The sequence below is a fragment of the Triturus cristatus genome, chromosome 8 (genome assembly GCF_964204655.1).
Source record: "Triturus cristatus chromosome 8, aTriCri1.1, whole genome shotgun sequence".
Taxonomy (NCBI): Eukaryota; Metazoa; Chordata; class Amphibia; order Caudata; family Salamandridae; genus Triturus; species Triturus cristatus.
Genome location: NC_140591.1, coordinates 948,603,294 through 948,615,455, shown reverse-complemented (window position 1 = coordinate 948,615,455; position 12,162 = coordinate 948,603,294). Strand labels below are relative to the sequence as shown.

The window sequence follows — 12,162 nt, the reverse complement described above, 5'->3', positions numbered from 1 at the left end:
TGTTTACCAGGGTAGCAGAGACACCTATCTTCCCTGTTTGGGAGAGCTTAAACGAGGAAAAGATGACTTCCACCTTCTGTAAAAAGAAGGTGGCTATTTCCTCACATAATTCTGGACTACTCTGAATTTTAGGAATACAAGGGGCGGTCAGTTTGGTTACTGTCTTAAAGATTTCTTATGATGAGGATTTCGCCTGTATAATTCTCTCCAGGAAAAACGCCTTTTTGGTATAGTAGTTTTTTTATACAGGGTAAGGCTCTGCCTATAGAACTCTTCATCTATATCGCTATATCCTCTTCTCCAAATGCGCTCTAAGCGCTTACAAGCTTGTTTTTGTTTCGGCAATTCTTCGGAATACCAGGGGTCTGATGGCTGAGAAAGCTTGGGGGTCCATAATTTCACCGGGGCTAGTTTGTTGCACACTGTATCTATCCACTCTGTGTAAGCAGTTGTGGCATCCTCTACTTCTGCAGGAAGGGGGCGAGCCGTTGTCGTCAGAAGATCTCCTAACTCAGAGCCTTTAATTTTCTTCCAGGCTCTTGTTTCTATCTCCTTTATGGGTTCTTTCTTACTCTGATGGAGGTTAGGAGGTCTTAACTCAAACTGAATAGCGGCATGATCTGTCCAGGTAAGCGGCAACACTTTAATACAAGTCATATGAGGATTATTGGAAAAAATCTCATCTAAAGTGTGCAGTGCTGCATGAGTTGGGCCTTCTTACAAGTTGTCTTAGTTCTCCACTGTTCATCACCTCCCCCAGACTGATTGTGTCAGGGTCAGAGAGTGCTTCCAAATGGAAGTTAAAATCCCCAAGGATCGTAAATGATTTGGAGCAAAGCCTGTCCTCTAACAGAGTCTTGAGAGACCCTAGTATGCCACCTCTTGGACCAGGGGGACGGTAAAGAGTTATGATGAGTAGAGTAAAAATTAAAAGTGAGTGCTTCACAGCCGAGTTGGATGCTGCCTGGAAGAAGGACTGTAGGGAGTTGTGATGTATAACTGTCTGTCCTCCCCCTCTCCTGAGAGGTCTGTCTTGACTGTAACACTGAAACCCTGGAAGTGTGGCTTTAGCCAAGTCCGGCCCTGAGGCCTTATCAGACCATGACTCAGTAATGAATGCAAGTTTTATATTGTACTCCTCAATAAGTAATGCACACTCCGTGCTATGTTTGACCGGTGATCTAGCGTTTAGCAATAGGCAACGTAGTGGATCTATTTCCGGGCTTTTTTTTATTACTCCTTTCTTGAGTTCTGGTAGTTTGGTAGGTTGAAATAAAATATGGGGGCTAGTTAGGAGGCAATTGTTACATGTTACGACTACAAAATAGGGGGGGAGGAACCAAGAGCTTTTTATATATGAGGACCTGCACTGTGCTCCATACGTATAATACACAAAATCAGGGGTACAGTTCCTCTGGGCAGGGAGGGAAGGGAGGGAGGTGGAAGAGAGATTTGTCTCTATATAGTGCCCTCACACACCTAGCAAGGTGTCATGCTTCATCATAGGGCTGTGCTCCTCGTCGGGCCGGCGCTGCAATGCCCGACGGGCTCCCGCGAAGGGGCTCTTTCTCGGAGATCTTTTTAGAGACAGCCGTATGGGTGCGTGGGGGTAAGTGTAACAAGTGTAGTGAGAAAAAGTGAGGTGGGTTAAAATAGGTCTGGTATTGCCAAACGAGGAACAATTTTATTCTGGTGGTATACCAGCCTAATTAAAAAAGGTGACTCCCATGGGGATTATGATGCTCCCCCGGGCAGTAAGAAGGTCGACATGTTTCTTGCCGTATGTCCAGAACGGGTCGGTGGCAATTCTTCAGGACCAGGTGAGAACGGTGCTCAAAAAATTGATTACTCTCTACTACATGGTGGGTGATAGTAAAATTAGTACTTCACCGGGTGCGTCCATTGGTTCCCACGGGGGGGGGGGATGGACCCACTGTTGTGCCACCTAAAAGGGAAGAGAAAGTACAACACATAGGAACAATAAGAACAATATCAGCATACAAATTTTAGTGCTGATTGGTATCCGTGAGTGTCCGTGCAGCAGTGAGGTTAAAAGTAAAATTTGCTACGCGAGATTTTCGTAGTGGTCGATTACTAAGGTGGAGATCGTAGTATCGACTGACATGCTATAACGTAACGCTAAGTGCTGTATAGCAAAGTGCCACGATAAATGATCGGGCGGAAAAAGGACCAGGTGAAGTGGCGGGTAGTCGTTCCCAAGACTAAGTCGCTAGGTGTCAAAACTTATAGACACTAGTACAGAGGACTCTATCGTATAGAGCCGCAATAGAGTGTCAAGGTGGCCAAGTGCTAGGGCAGGTTGTCGTTTACCGACTTCTTGAATAAATGGGCTCACTACCATGCAATTGGCGGGTCATGGGCAGTAGTAAACATGGTGCGAGAGGTAAACACGGGAAACCAGCAAAATCCACGAGGGAAGACTCACCCCCTGAGGGACAGCAATTAGCTGTACGTGTTCGCCTCAAGGACAGAAAAACGGTGCTCGCCCTGAAAATAAAGATGCGTATAAATATCAAGCATGTGCCGTTACGGGAGTATCGGCATAAGTTGCATCGTACTCACAATTTTGGGCGTGCTCGCAGCCGTGATCCTATCGTGGCTTGGGCTTCCGTGATTGAGACGCGGAAGGGAGTTCAAAATAAAGGAAGTTGTCACACGCTGCTGGACCGGCAGCTAGACCGCGGATTGGCGCGGCCATCTTGGAAGTGTGGCAAAACTTTATTGAATAGGTAGTGTGGGAACAATTGCAATAATATGAAGTCTATCCCTAAATGGAAACGTATCAGTTTAGCGTGAAAGAGGGATCAGGGTGGCGATTTACCATGGGAAATTTTTCAAAGGGATAGACCGAAAAATAGGCCAGATTGGACATATAGGCGGTGGAGTGCCACTGCGATAATCAATGTGGATTTCAGCCCCGGGGAGGAGAAAATAATTAATAATTAAAATAATTTATTTGATTAATTAAATAGTGGGATACATCATGAGTTGTGATGGTTGGTCTTATGAGTGTGAGAAGGCATATGTCAAAGTGTGTTGTAGTTCTTAGTGTCCCATCAACTGATGAAGTAAGGTCATAGCTTTTGAGCGGACCAAAAGGAAATGTTTTCACTGAAAGTTCACCCCGTAAGCATGACGTGGGTTAGGTATTATTGAGAGTGGCCCATGGTATATCGTCGTTAAGGCCATGTTTGTGACTGGAGATTCTGAAAATCCACTGTTGTTCCTTTCGGAACAGGGCCTCCTTATTAATTGCAGGAAAGGTCTGTAAAACTGTCCACGTAAGGTCGTTGGCCGTGTGGTTGTTTTCCAAAAAATGGGTGCACATTTTGGTGTTTGCTTTTTTACACCTGATATTGCTCCGGTGTTCGGAAATTCTGATCTTGACTGATCGTGTCGTCATCCCCACGTACATCAAATCGCATGGGCACTGAATCAAATAGATGCAGTTGCGTGTGTTGCAATTGGTATGAGTTTTTTGTTGCCAAGTTAGGGACTCTGAAAGTTTGATGCTCCTACTTACTTTTGTCAGAGCACATGCCGTACATTGTCCACATGGATGATGGCCCGTGACAGGCGGTAAGCCCCACAGTCGCTGGCTAGACGGTGGTGGTGGTCTAGGTCTGGTGCTGATAAGTAGGTTTTTTATATTATCAGTCCTTTTGAAAGCAAATCGGGGCTTGGGGATTTGCCAGTCTCCTACCGACAATAAATTCCAATGTTTTTTGATAATCTTTTGGATGGAGTTGGATTCAGGTGTGAAGGTAGTTACACATGTGATTTGATCAGTTTTGATTTTTTCTGTGGAGGTCAGCAATGCTTCCCTGTTGGTGTTACGTGCTCTTTTGTAAGCATTTTGCGTGATGGCCCTCGGATATTCTCTTCTCGTTAGATGGCCTGTTAGGTCGTGTGCCTGTATTCTGAAATCCTCCAATGTACTGCAATTGCGCCGGAGTCTGAGGTATTGTCCATATGGCAAGTTGTTGCGTAAGGCCTTGGGATGGAAGCTACTGAAAAGTAGTGGGCTGTGGCTATCAGTGGGTTTTTTGTAGGTTTTTGTGTTCAGACCTGTCGGGGTTTTGGAAATAAGTAGGTCCAGAAAGGGGAGTTCATAGACTGATGAGTTGGCCGTGAAACGTAGATAAGGGTTAAGACTGTTAACCCAAGCTACGAACAGAGGGATGGAGTCCAAATCTCCTTTCCAGAAAATGAGAATATCATCAATGTACCGTCGCCAAAAGGTGACGTTCTCCTTATAGATGTTAGTCTCTGTCAAAATGTGGTTGGCTTCGAAATGGGCCATGTAGAGGCATGCCAGGCTAGGAGTGAAGGTGCTCCCCATTGATGTGCCTTGGACTTGCTGGTACAGGAGATCTTCGTATTGAAAGTAATTTTTTGTTAGGGCAATCTCTGCACATTCCATGATGAAAGATATGGGTGTGGGAGAGACCCATGTTTGTGCTCGAAGTACTTCTTCCACAACATCCAAGGTGGCCCTCTGCGGAATGTTGGTGTAGAGGGCCTCTACGTCCAAGGTGATGAGGGCGTCTACACTGGTACCTGTTTCATTGGACTGCTTGATGATGTTAAGGACGTCCCTTGTATCAAGCAGAAAAGTGGGGGTCTTCTGCACCAGAGGGCGTAAAAAATGATCACAGAACCGTGAGAGAGGTTCCAAGACCGAATTGATGTTACTACCCCTTCTTTAGAAGTTGTCCTGAGTGTTGGGCACGGACAAACAGTGTTCTCACCTCTGGGGTTCATGGCAAGAAGATCATCCCTTGAATAAACTGGTATTTCCGGCTTCTGAGAGCCAGGGGAACTGGCCCCGAGCCCGTTCCGAGCATGGACAGGCGCTGACGGGCTCACCTCTGGCACCCCTTCGGCTGTGCTGTCGCATCAGCATGCCCATTAAGTAATGTGTGGGCTGAAAATAACTAGCACGCTAACCAAGATGGTGGCCCCGCTCGAAGAACACTCGACTTCCCTGCTAATCAGGCAAAGTGCAGTGAGCTGTGCAGGTAAGTAGAACAAATTAACACTTGTTAAATACTTTAAAAATACTTAGAAACAGTTAAAAGTTAATGTAAGATCCCTGGGGAGCTCTAACACAGCTCAACAACCAGGAAAGGCAATGCATGAGAGGATCTATTGGCTTCTGAAGAGAGGGACTAAAGCAAGAATTTAGGATTCCTAACACAGATTGTGTGTTTCTCTTTAGTACTCTGAGCTATGAGAGGTACTTCTGGGATTAGACAAGGCATCAGGACATTAAGTGCTGGAGAAACTTCACTAGGATGTCCTTAGGCCATAGGTGGATGGGAACTATGAGGTGTCTGCCCTCTCCACTGCATTTACCTGAACAGATGTGGGCAAAGCTCCTTGGCTGCAAGCATGGCATGAGGAGCTGAAAAATTATCATGTAAGTGGTAACCACTACTAATATTTATCAGTTGAGAGGGTGGGCAAGGTACCTTGTTCCACCTAAAACTGAATGGTGCCCCAGTACAGAGTTGGTTGCTTAATAGTATTCAGTTTTGGGCAATCTAGAACAATTTGTATATCTGTCTTTTTCTGCAACTCATGTAGTTTGGTTATGGCCTTATTCATGGTGGTGCTCCCATTCTGCAAAACACTAAGGATCACATTTCGATAGCGGGGGGACCGCCACCGACAGGCTGTCTGTGGTGGTACGCCTGACATCCAGGCTATTGGTCCGACTGTCGGATTATAATAACGGAGGTCAGAGCACAAAGATCGTGGTGAAAGATTGCAGCCTCCGACAGAATCCAAGATCCAGTCAGAGTGGCGATCGAATTCCTATCCCTACAAAGGAGGCAGTGCCTGTGTAGGCACTGTCGCAGAGATTAGGATGTCCCTTTTTGACCGCCTTTTCATGGCCGTGACACCGACATGAAAAGGCGGACAGAAACTGACTTTGGGGGGGCCCCAAGAAGACCCCGTCCCATGTGGGCCATTGCAAAGTGGCCTGGGGTACATGTAGTGCCCCCACACATCCATGCACCATGTATCAGGCAGTGCATGGTGCCTGGCAAACGGTGCATGGATGTCCACAAAGTGCCTTTTTCTACTGCGATTTTCTACTCCTGCACGGCGGTCCTAACTTAATAGTGCGGTCAGGACCGCCGATTCATTGTTGGACGATCTCCTGCCCGAAACGATGGCAGTTGGCGGTCTGACCAACGGTCATCATAATAAGGCCCTAAGTGAGCCCCAAAGTCTTTTTGGCCCAGAGCCTGAATTAGCCCTTGGTAGTTCAAACCTCTGACTGCTGGATCCTGGAGAAAACACTTTCTTCAAACTAGGTAGAGAAAGGCCATCACTTTTAGATTTTGCTTCTATGGCAGCATGTCATTTTCCCAGAGGCCTCACCCAATGTTATTGTAGGAACCTCTCAGGGTAAGTGCTTTGTGATCCCAGAATGTCTCTGTCCAGAACTCCACTGCCTGGTTGGCAGAGGGAAAGGGTTATAGATGGGGATATATATGTGTTTGTATGTGTGTCTATGTGTGAGTGTGCTTGTGTGTGTGTGTGGGGGGGTGTGTGCGTGCATGCACACATGTGTGTGTTTTATAAATACATTTGAATTATATCTTAATGTTACATTGTTCATCACTTTTCATGGCCGCCCAGAAGACAAATAAAGCACAACACTTGTTGAAAGCAATTGGCTATTGCAACATTTGGCATAAAATAATACCAGAGTGCACCTACAGACCTTCGAGCTTCCAGTTGGCCTGTACCAAGATGAACTAGTTGTGATGGAGAACTTTGAGGTGGATAATAACAGTGCTTAAAATCTATTTAAGGTATTGCTGAGTTTGCACACAATATACTTTCTATTTTATGTATGTTGGGAACTTCAGTTGGAAACTCTAGTGAAACTTAATTCTGCGGGCCAGAGCCGTAACACTACCGTCAGAGACTATTTGTACTACAGAAACAGTCTACACCCAAATAGCTGAGTACACACCTTATGTACTTAACAGTTGTGCATGGATTGTATGTACGACCTGAAAGGAGGTGCGTCCACCCAGTATGTTTCATCTGGTTGTGGCAGAGATAATTCCAAATTAGTACTTTGATACAGATTCAGTCGCTATTCTGTATGTTGAACAGTCTGCTCCTCAGAAGAAGCACTCTGAGGATCAGGGGATATGGATAGATCCATGGCTTCCTTTATGAAGCAGGGCTCTTCCACTAGCAGCCCCAGATAGAGGGCAGGATGAGAATATCATGTAGGAGAAGAGCTGAGCACCCAGTGAGCTGTTGCGCCAACACAGCACTTGCTTTTTCGCTGAGATGCTGGATCTGAAGAGAGAAGACTGATCAACCTTCAGGCGTTTGACATGTGTGCCAATGATGGGAAAATTCTTCACTGAACATCTGCAAAGAAAGTGTGCAATGAATGTTTCGCTGAACGACACTTTATTACACAAAACACTATATCAACTTGGGTGTATTGCATGTAGGATATAGACTCCTATAAAAATACCTGGTAGGGAAGTGGTGCTGATTTCCATTATTAGCACTAGCAGAGACCGGGTACAGAGTGCTCCAAAAATGTTTTATTTTGGATAGGGTGAGGTCAGGATATGATCTCCTCAAAAATTTGGCGTCCTACTCAATGGGTCATGGATTGAGGTTATAGGGACATCCACAGAAGAGGGCAATAGAAATCTATTAAATATTGTGGTGTTATTTGATAGAAGCTGATGGTTCCCTCTTATCCTCATTTCTTATTACTGTTAAAATGCTGCTCTTGTACAGTACTACAGTCTCTGTTTTATATCATTTGCCAACAATACTGGATTAAGACAATTGTGGTTGCTGCGTCAATCAAGTGACAACCGCTAAAATCACTTGTTCAACCCATTTGTTCATGAAAGCCTGATACTGTTGTAAAATACAGCTCTAAAGATGGAGAGTGAAAAGTGGCAGTTGCTATCCTGAAAGATTTATAACAGATAAGAAAAGGGTGATAGATTTATTAGGATCAACACAGCACGGTGTAAGATTATGGATGTTGCAAAAGACCATGGATGTTTGCAAAACATCTGCATCTAATTATGTGTTCCTGTGTGCATTTATTGGGTGTATTCTTTATTCATCAATTGATCGTACACGGTGTGAACACAGTGGCAGATCGCCTATTCATAATTGCCAATGTTGTGCAAATATCCTTTGAAGATTAACCATATTTAATTCTTAGTCAGTCCTCTGGCCCTTGCATCAAAGTATTATCATGATGCTTATTGTGATAGTGAGTTTTAGTGAAGGGATCACCCTGTATACCTATGTCTTTAATATTCAGCACTGGACCTGCAGCTATCTTATAATGATCTTTGATTGTAATCAATCAGGTTTGAGGTCAAATCTGCCTAAAGTTTGAAACTCTACAACACCAGTGAGCCATTCCAAAACCATCGAACCAAGCTGTAACGAATATAACTGTGGAGAATAGTTAGCCAGCGCAATGTATTATATCAAAAGTCAACGCCACTTAAATATCAATATGTTCCTTTTAGAGGATCTTTTGATTAAATAAATGTGATCAATTAATTCAGTTGCTGGATTGCCAAACATAGTGTCAAACAAGCAGTGATACACAAAGCATCCTCCAAGGGGAAAGGGTCATTGGCAAACCCCAGCATGGGTAATAATGTAGCATTATGGTGTGGTGAGCTTCCATGGTGACTCTGCTGGGGTTTCTAGGGTAGTATAATTGGGCTGGAGAACCAGGTGGTTGCCCCAGGTTGGAATGCCTCATCTTTATGACGGACCGACAAATTGGCAGGTCGATCTATCCCCTGTGATAAGACAATGAATTTAGAGAGCTTGGCTTCTACCTTTTTTTCTGGACCCTGCTGACAAGCAACGTGATCTGTTGCCAAAGCATGCCCATCCAATGAAGAGCCAGATCTCCCACAGTTTGTGACCCAAACAGAGTCATTGGTGAGTCTCAAAAGCCCCAGCAGAGCACAATCACTCGATGTTGGCCATTACGAAGTGAAAACGAAGCAAGATGAATGACAAAGATGGCAACACGGAGATAAAGATGTAACAGATGTTTTTAAATGATTTGTATGTGTATTCATGACTATTTTGTAAGACTACCATGCCATCCCAAATTAACATTATTTTTGTGTCCTATGTTTCTCTGCAATAGACAAATAATCTCACAACGACTTTAGTATATAATTAAAATGTCAGATATACTCAGAGTAGCGGCCTAACATTTTGCTTTGTTTTTCCTCCAGGGCATGGACTGTACGGCACATTTGAAATGCTGTCATCTTGGAGAAAGACCAGAGAAGATCAGCATGTGAAAGAAAGAGCTGCAGACGTTTATGCCAACTCCATGATCTCATACTCTCTGACAACAGCCATTTATCTGGTGACATTTGGTATAGGAGCGAGCCCATTTACCAACATAGAAGCAGTGAGGATTTTCTGCCACAATACATGCATAGCAATTTTCTTCAACTACCTCTACATTCTCTCCTTTTATGGTTCAATCCTGGTATTTACTGGTTACATAGAAAACAACTACCAGCATAGCATATTCTGCAGAAAGGTGCCAAAACCTGAGGTGTTGCAACAGAAGCCTGCATGGTACCGAGTACTTATGACAGCAAAGTTTAGTGAGGACACCGCTGACCCAGAAGAAACAAATTCTTACGAAAGTCATCTTTTAGTTTGTTTCCTTAAACACTACTATGGTGACTGGATCACGAACACATATGTCAAGCCTTTTGTAGTGCTGTTTTATCTAGTTTATATTTCCTTTGCCTTAATGGGCTACCTGCAGGTCAATGAAGGATCTGACCTCAGTAACCTTGTCGCGACTGAGACACGAACCATAACCTACACGGCTGCTCAACAAAAATACTTCAGTAACTATAGCCCAGTCATCGGCTTTTATATCTATGAATCAATAGAGTATTGGAACACTAGTGTTCAGGAAGACGTGCTTGAATACACCAAAGGGTTTGTTCGGATATCATGGTTTGAGAGCTACTTGAATTACCTTAGAAAACTTAACATGTCTACAGGATTGCCCAAAAAGAACTTCACTGACACACTGCGATTCGCATTCTTGAAAACTCCACAGTACGCCCACTTTTCAGAGGACATCATCATTCCCAAAAAATACAGCAACGAGCCAGAAATTGTGGCTTCTAGGATGTTCCTAATAGCCAAGACCATGGAAACCAATCGAGAAGAGCTGTATGACTTGTTAGAAACCTTGAGGAAGCTATCTCTTACCTCCAAGGTGAAATTCATTGTTTTTAACCCATCCTTTGTGTTCATGGATCGATACGCCTCTTCCGTGGGTGCCCCCTTACAGAACGCCTGCATCAGTGCTTTATTTCTCTCATTCTTCTCCGCATTCCTGGTGGCAAACTCTCTCATCAATTTCTGGATTACCTTAACTGTAGTCTCAGTTGAATTTGGAGTGATAGGGTTCATGACACTGTGGAGCGTGGAACTGGACTGCATCTCGGTGTTGTGTTTAATTTATGGAATTAACTTCACAGTGGACAACTGTGCACCACTAATATCAACTTTTATTCTTGGAAAAGATTTCACGCGAACTAAATGGGTAAAAAATGCCCTAGAAGTGAATGGGGTAGCCATTTTACAGAGCTACCTCTGTTACACTGTTGGTCTGATTCCTCTTGCAGCTGTGCCTTCAAATCTGACCCATACACTGTTCAGGTGCTTGTTTTTAATAGCATTTGTCACCTTCTTTCACTGCTTTGCCATTCTACCTGTGATACTGACTTTTGTGCCGCCTTCAAAGAAAAAAAGGAAAGAGAAGACGAACCCTGAAAACCGAGAAGAAATTGAGTGTGTGGAAATGGTGGACATGGACAGTACTCGAGTGGTTGACCAAATTACGACCGTGTGACAATTTGTTTCTGTTTGTTGCTTTTTTGTTTCACCTTAGGTCTTACGGAGGATACGTTTTGATGAGGCATCTCCTTTTGGGGGATTAAAACAAAAAGCAGGTATAGTTTATCCAATACATAGGTTAGGGGAGAAATATCACAACATGACTGATTCTCGAAGAAGAAGAGGGTACTGAAAATAAAGACGTAGGTTGTTGCCTGCTTCAAGCAAGCTTAAGATTTGAAAGAAAAAATCGTATATTGTTTAGTCTAAATTGCAGCTACAAAGGATTTTCTGGTTACTGAGCCAAGCAGACTGAAAGGTCAACTGACAAGGACGAAGCAGAGCTATCCCTTGATCAGATATGAGGGTTTATGAAGAGCAATAACTCAAGTAAATAAGCTAACCTTTTTCTTTTTATATCAACAGAGACACGTTTTACTTCTTTAATGTAAAATGCGTATACAACTGCAAAGTCCCTCATTGCATATTCCCTATTAATATCGATGGGGTCGGTGAACACTGTGCCTGGCCTCATCAGAAATTGAATGATTCGTTAGCACTGTGCATATTTCACCTGACGATATCACCTTCTGAAATGCCAGATGTAAACATGCCGAATCTGGGCACGTTAGGTCAGATTTCCACGTCAATTCCACGTCAATTGCCAAAATCGTATCATTCACATTATTCCAATCTCCCCAACCGCCACCTCACGCTCGAAATTGCTGACAATCCCAGTAATGTTAATAACAAGGACCATATTGTCATGTCTCTGCGCCTGCTTTTTTGCGCTTGTCTACAGTCCCAAAATATAACTCGTAATTTCTCCGAGTTCATTCATGCATGAGCTTTAGACAGAACAAGTCAGGAACAAGTCGGAAACAGGAAGAGGCAAACGCTGCTCACTGCCTCCAACTTGTTCTGTATCTTGTATCTTAACCTTAAACTATAATTCAAATTTGTTTGAGTGCATAGGGCTTAAATTAGCAAAAAATTATGTAATAAAACACAAAGGGCCAGATGTCGAAATCTCCTGTTTGTGAGTCCCTAATAGCACATTTTAGCGATTCGCTCTTAGGAAATTGCAAACTGCGATGCACAACAGTGTTTTTGACATGCTATTGATTCACAGTGGGTCGCAAATGGACCTGCCTCATCAATATTTATGAGGTATCTCACAATTTGCTGGCCATTGTGAATGGCTGCAATCACAGGGATGGT

General features: G+C 43.7%; 1 protein-coding gene across 4 annotated transcripts in view; it reads left to right on the top strand.

The window, feature by feature from the left end:
• PTCHD1 (patched domain containing 1) overlaps window positions 1-11,046 on the top strand; it is a 571,764-nt gene extending 560,718 nt beyond the window's left edge. For all 4 annotated transcript variants that reach the window (XM_085620489.1, XM_085620488.1, XM_085620490.1 and 1 more), the window contains one exon: window positions 9,303-11,046. In XM_085620489.1, the coding sequence (XP_085476615.1) occupies window positions 9,303-10,957 (1,655 nt within the window). In that variant the 3' untranslated portion in view covers window positions 10,958-11,046. The remainder of the gene's footprint in view (window positions 1-9,302) is intronic.
• The last annotated feature ends 1,116 nt before the right edge of the window (window positions 11,047-12,162 follow it).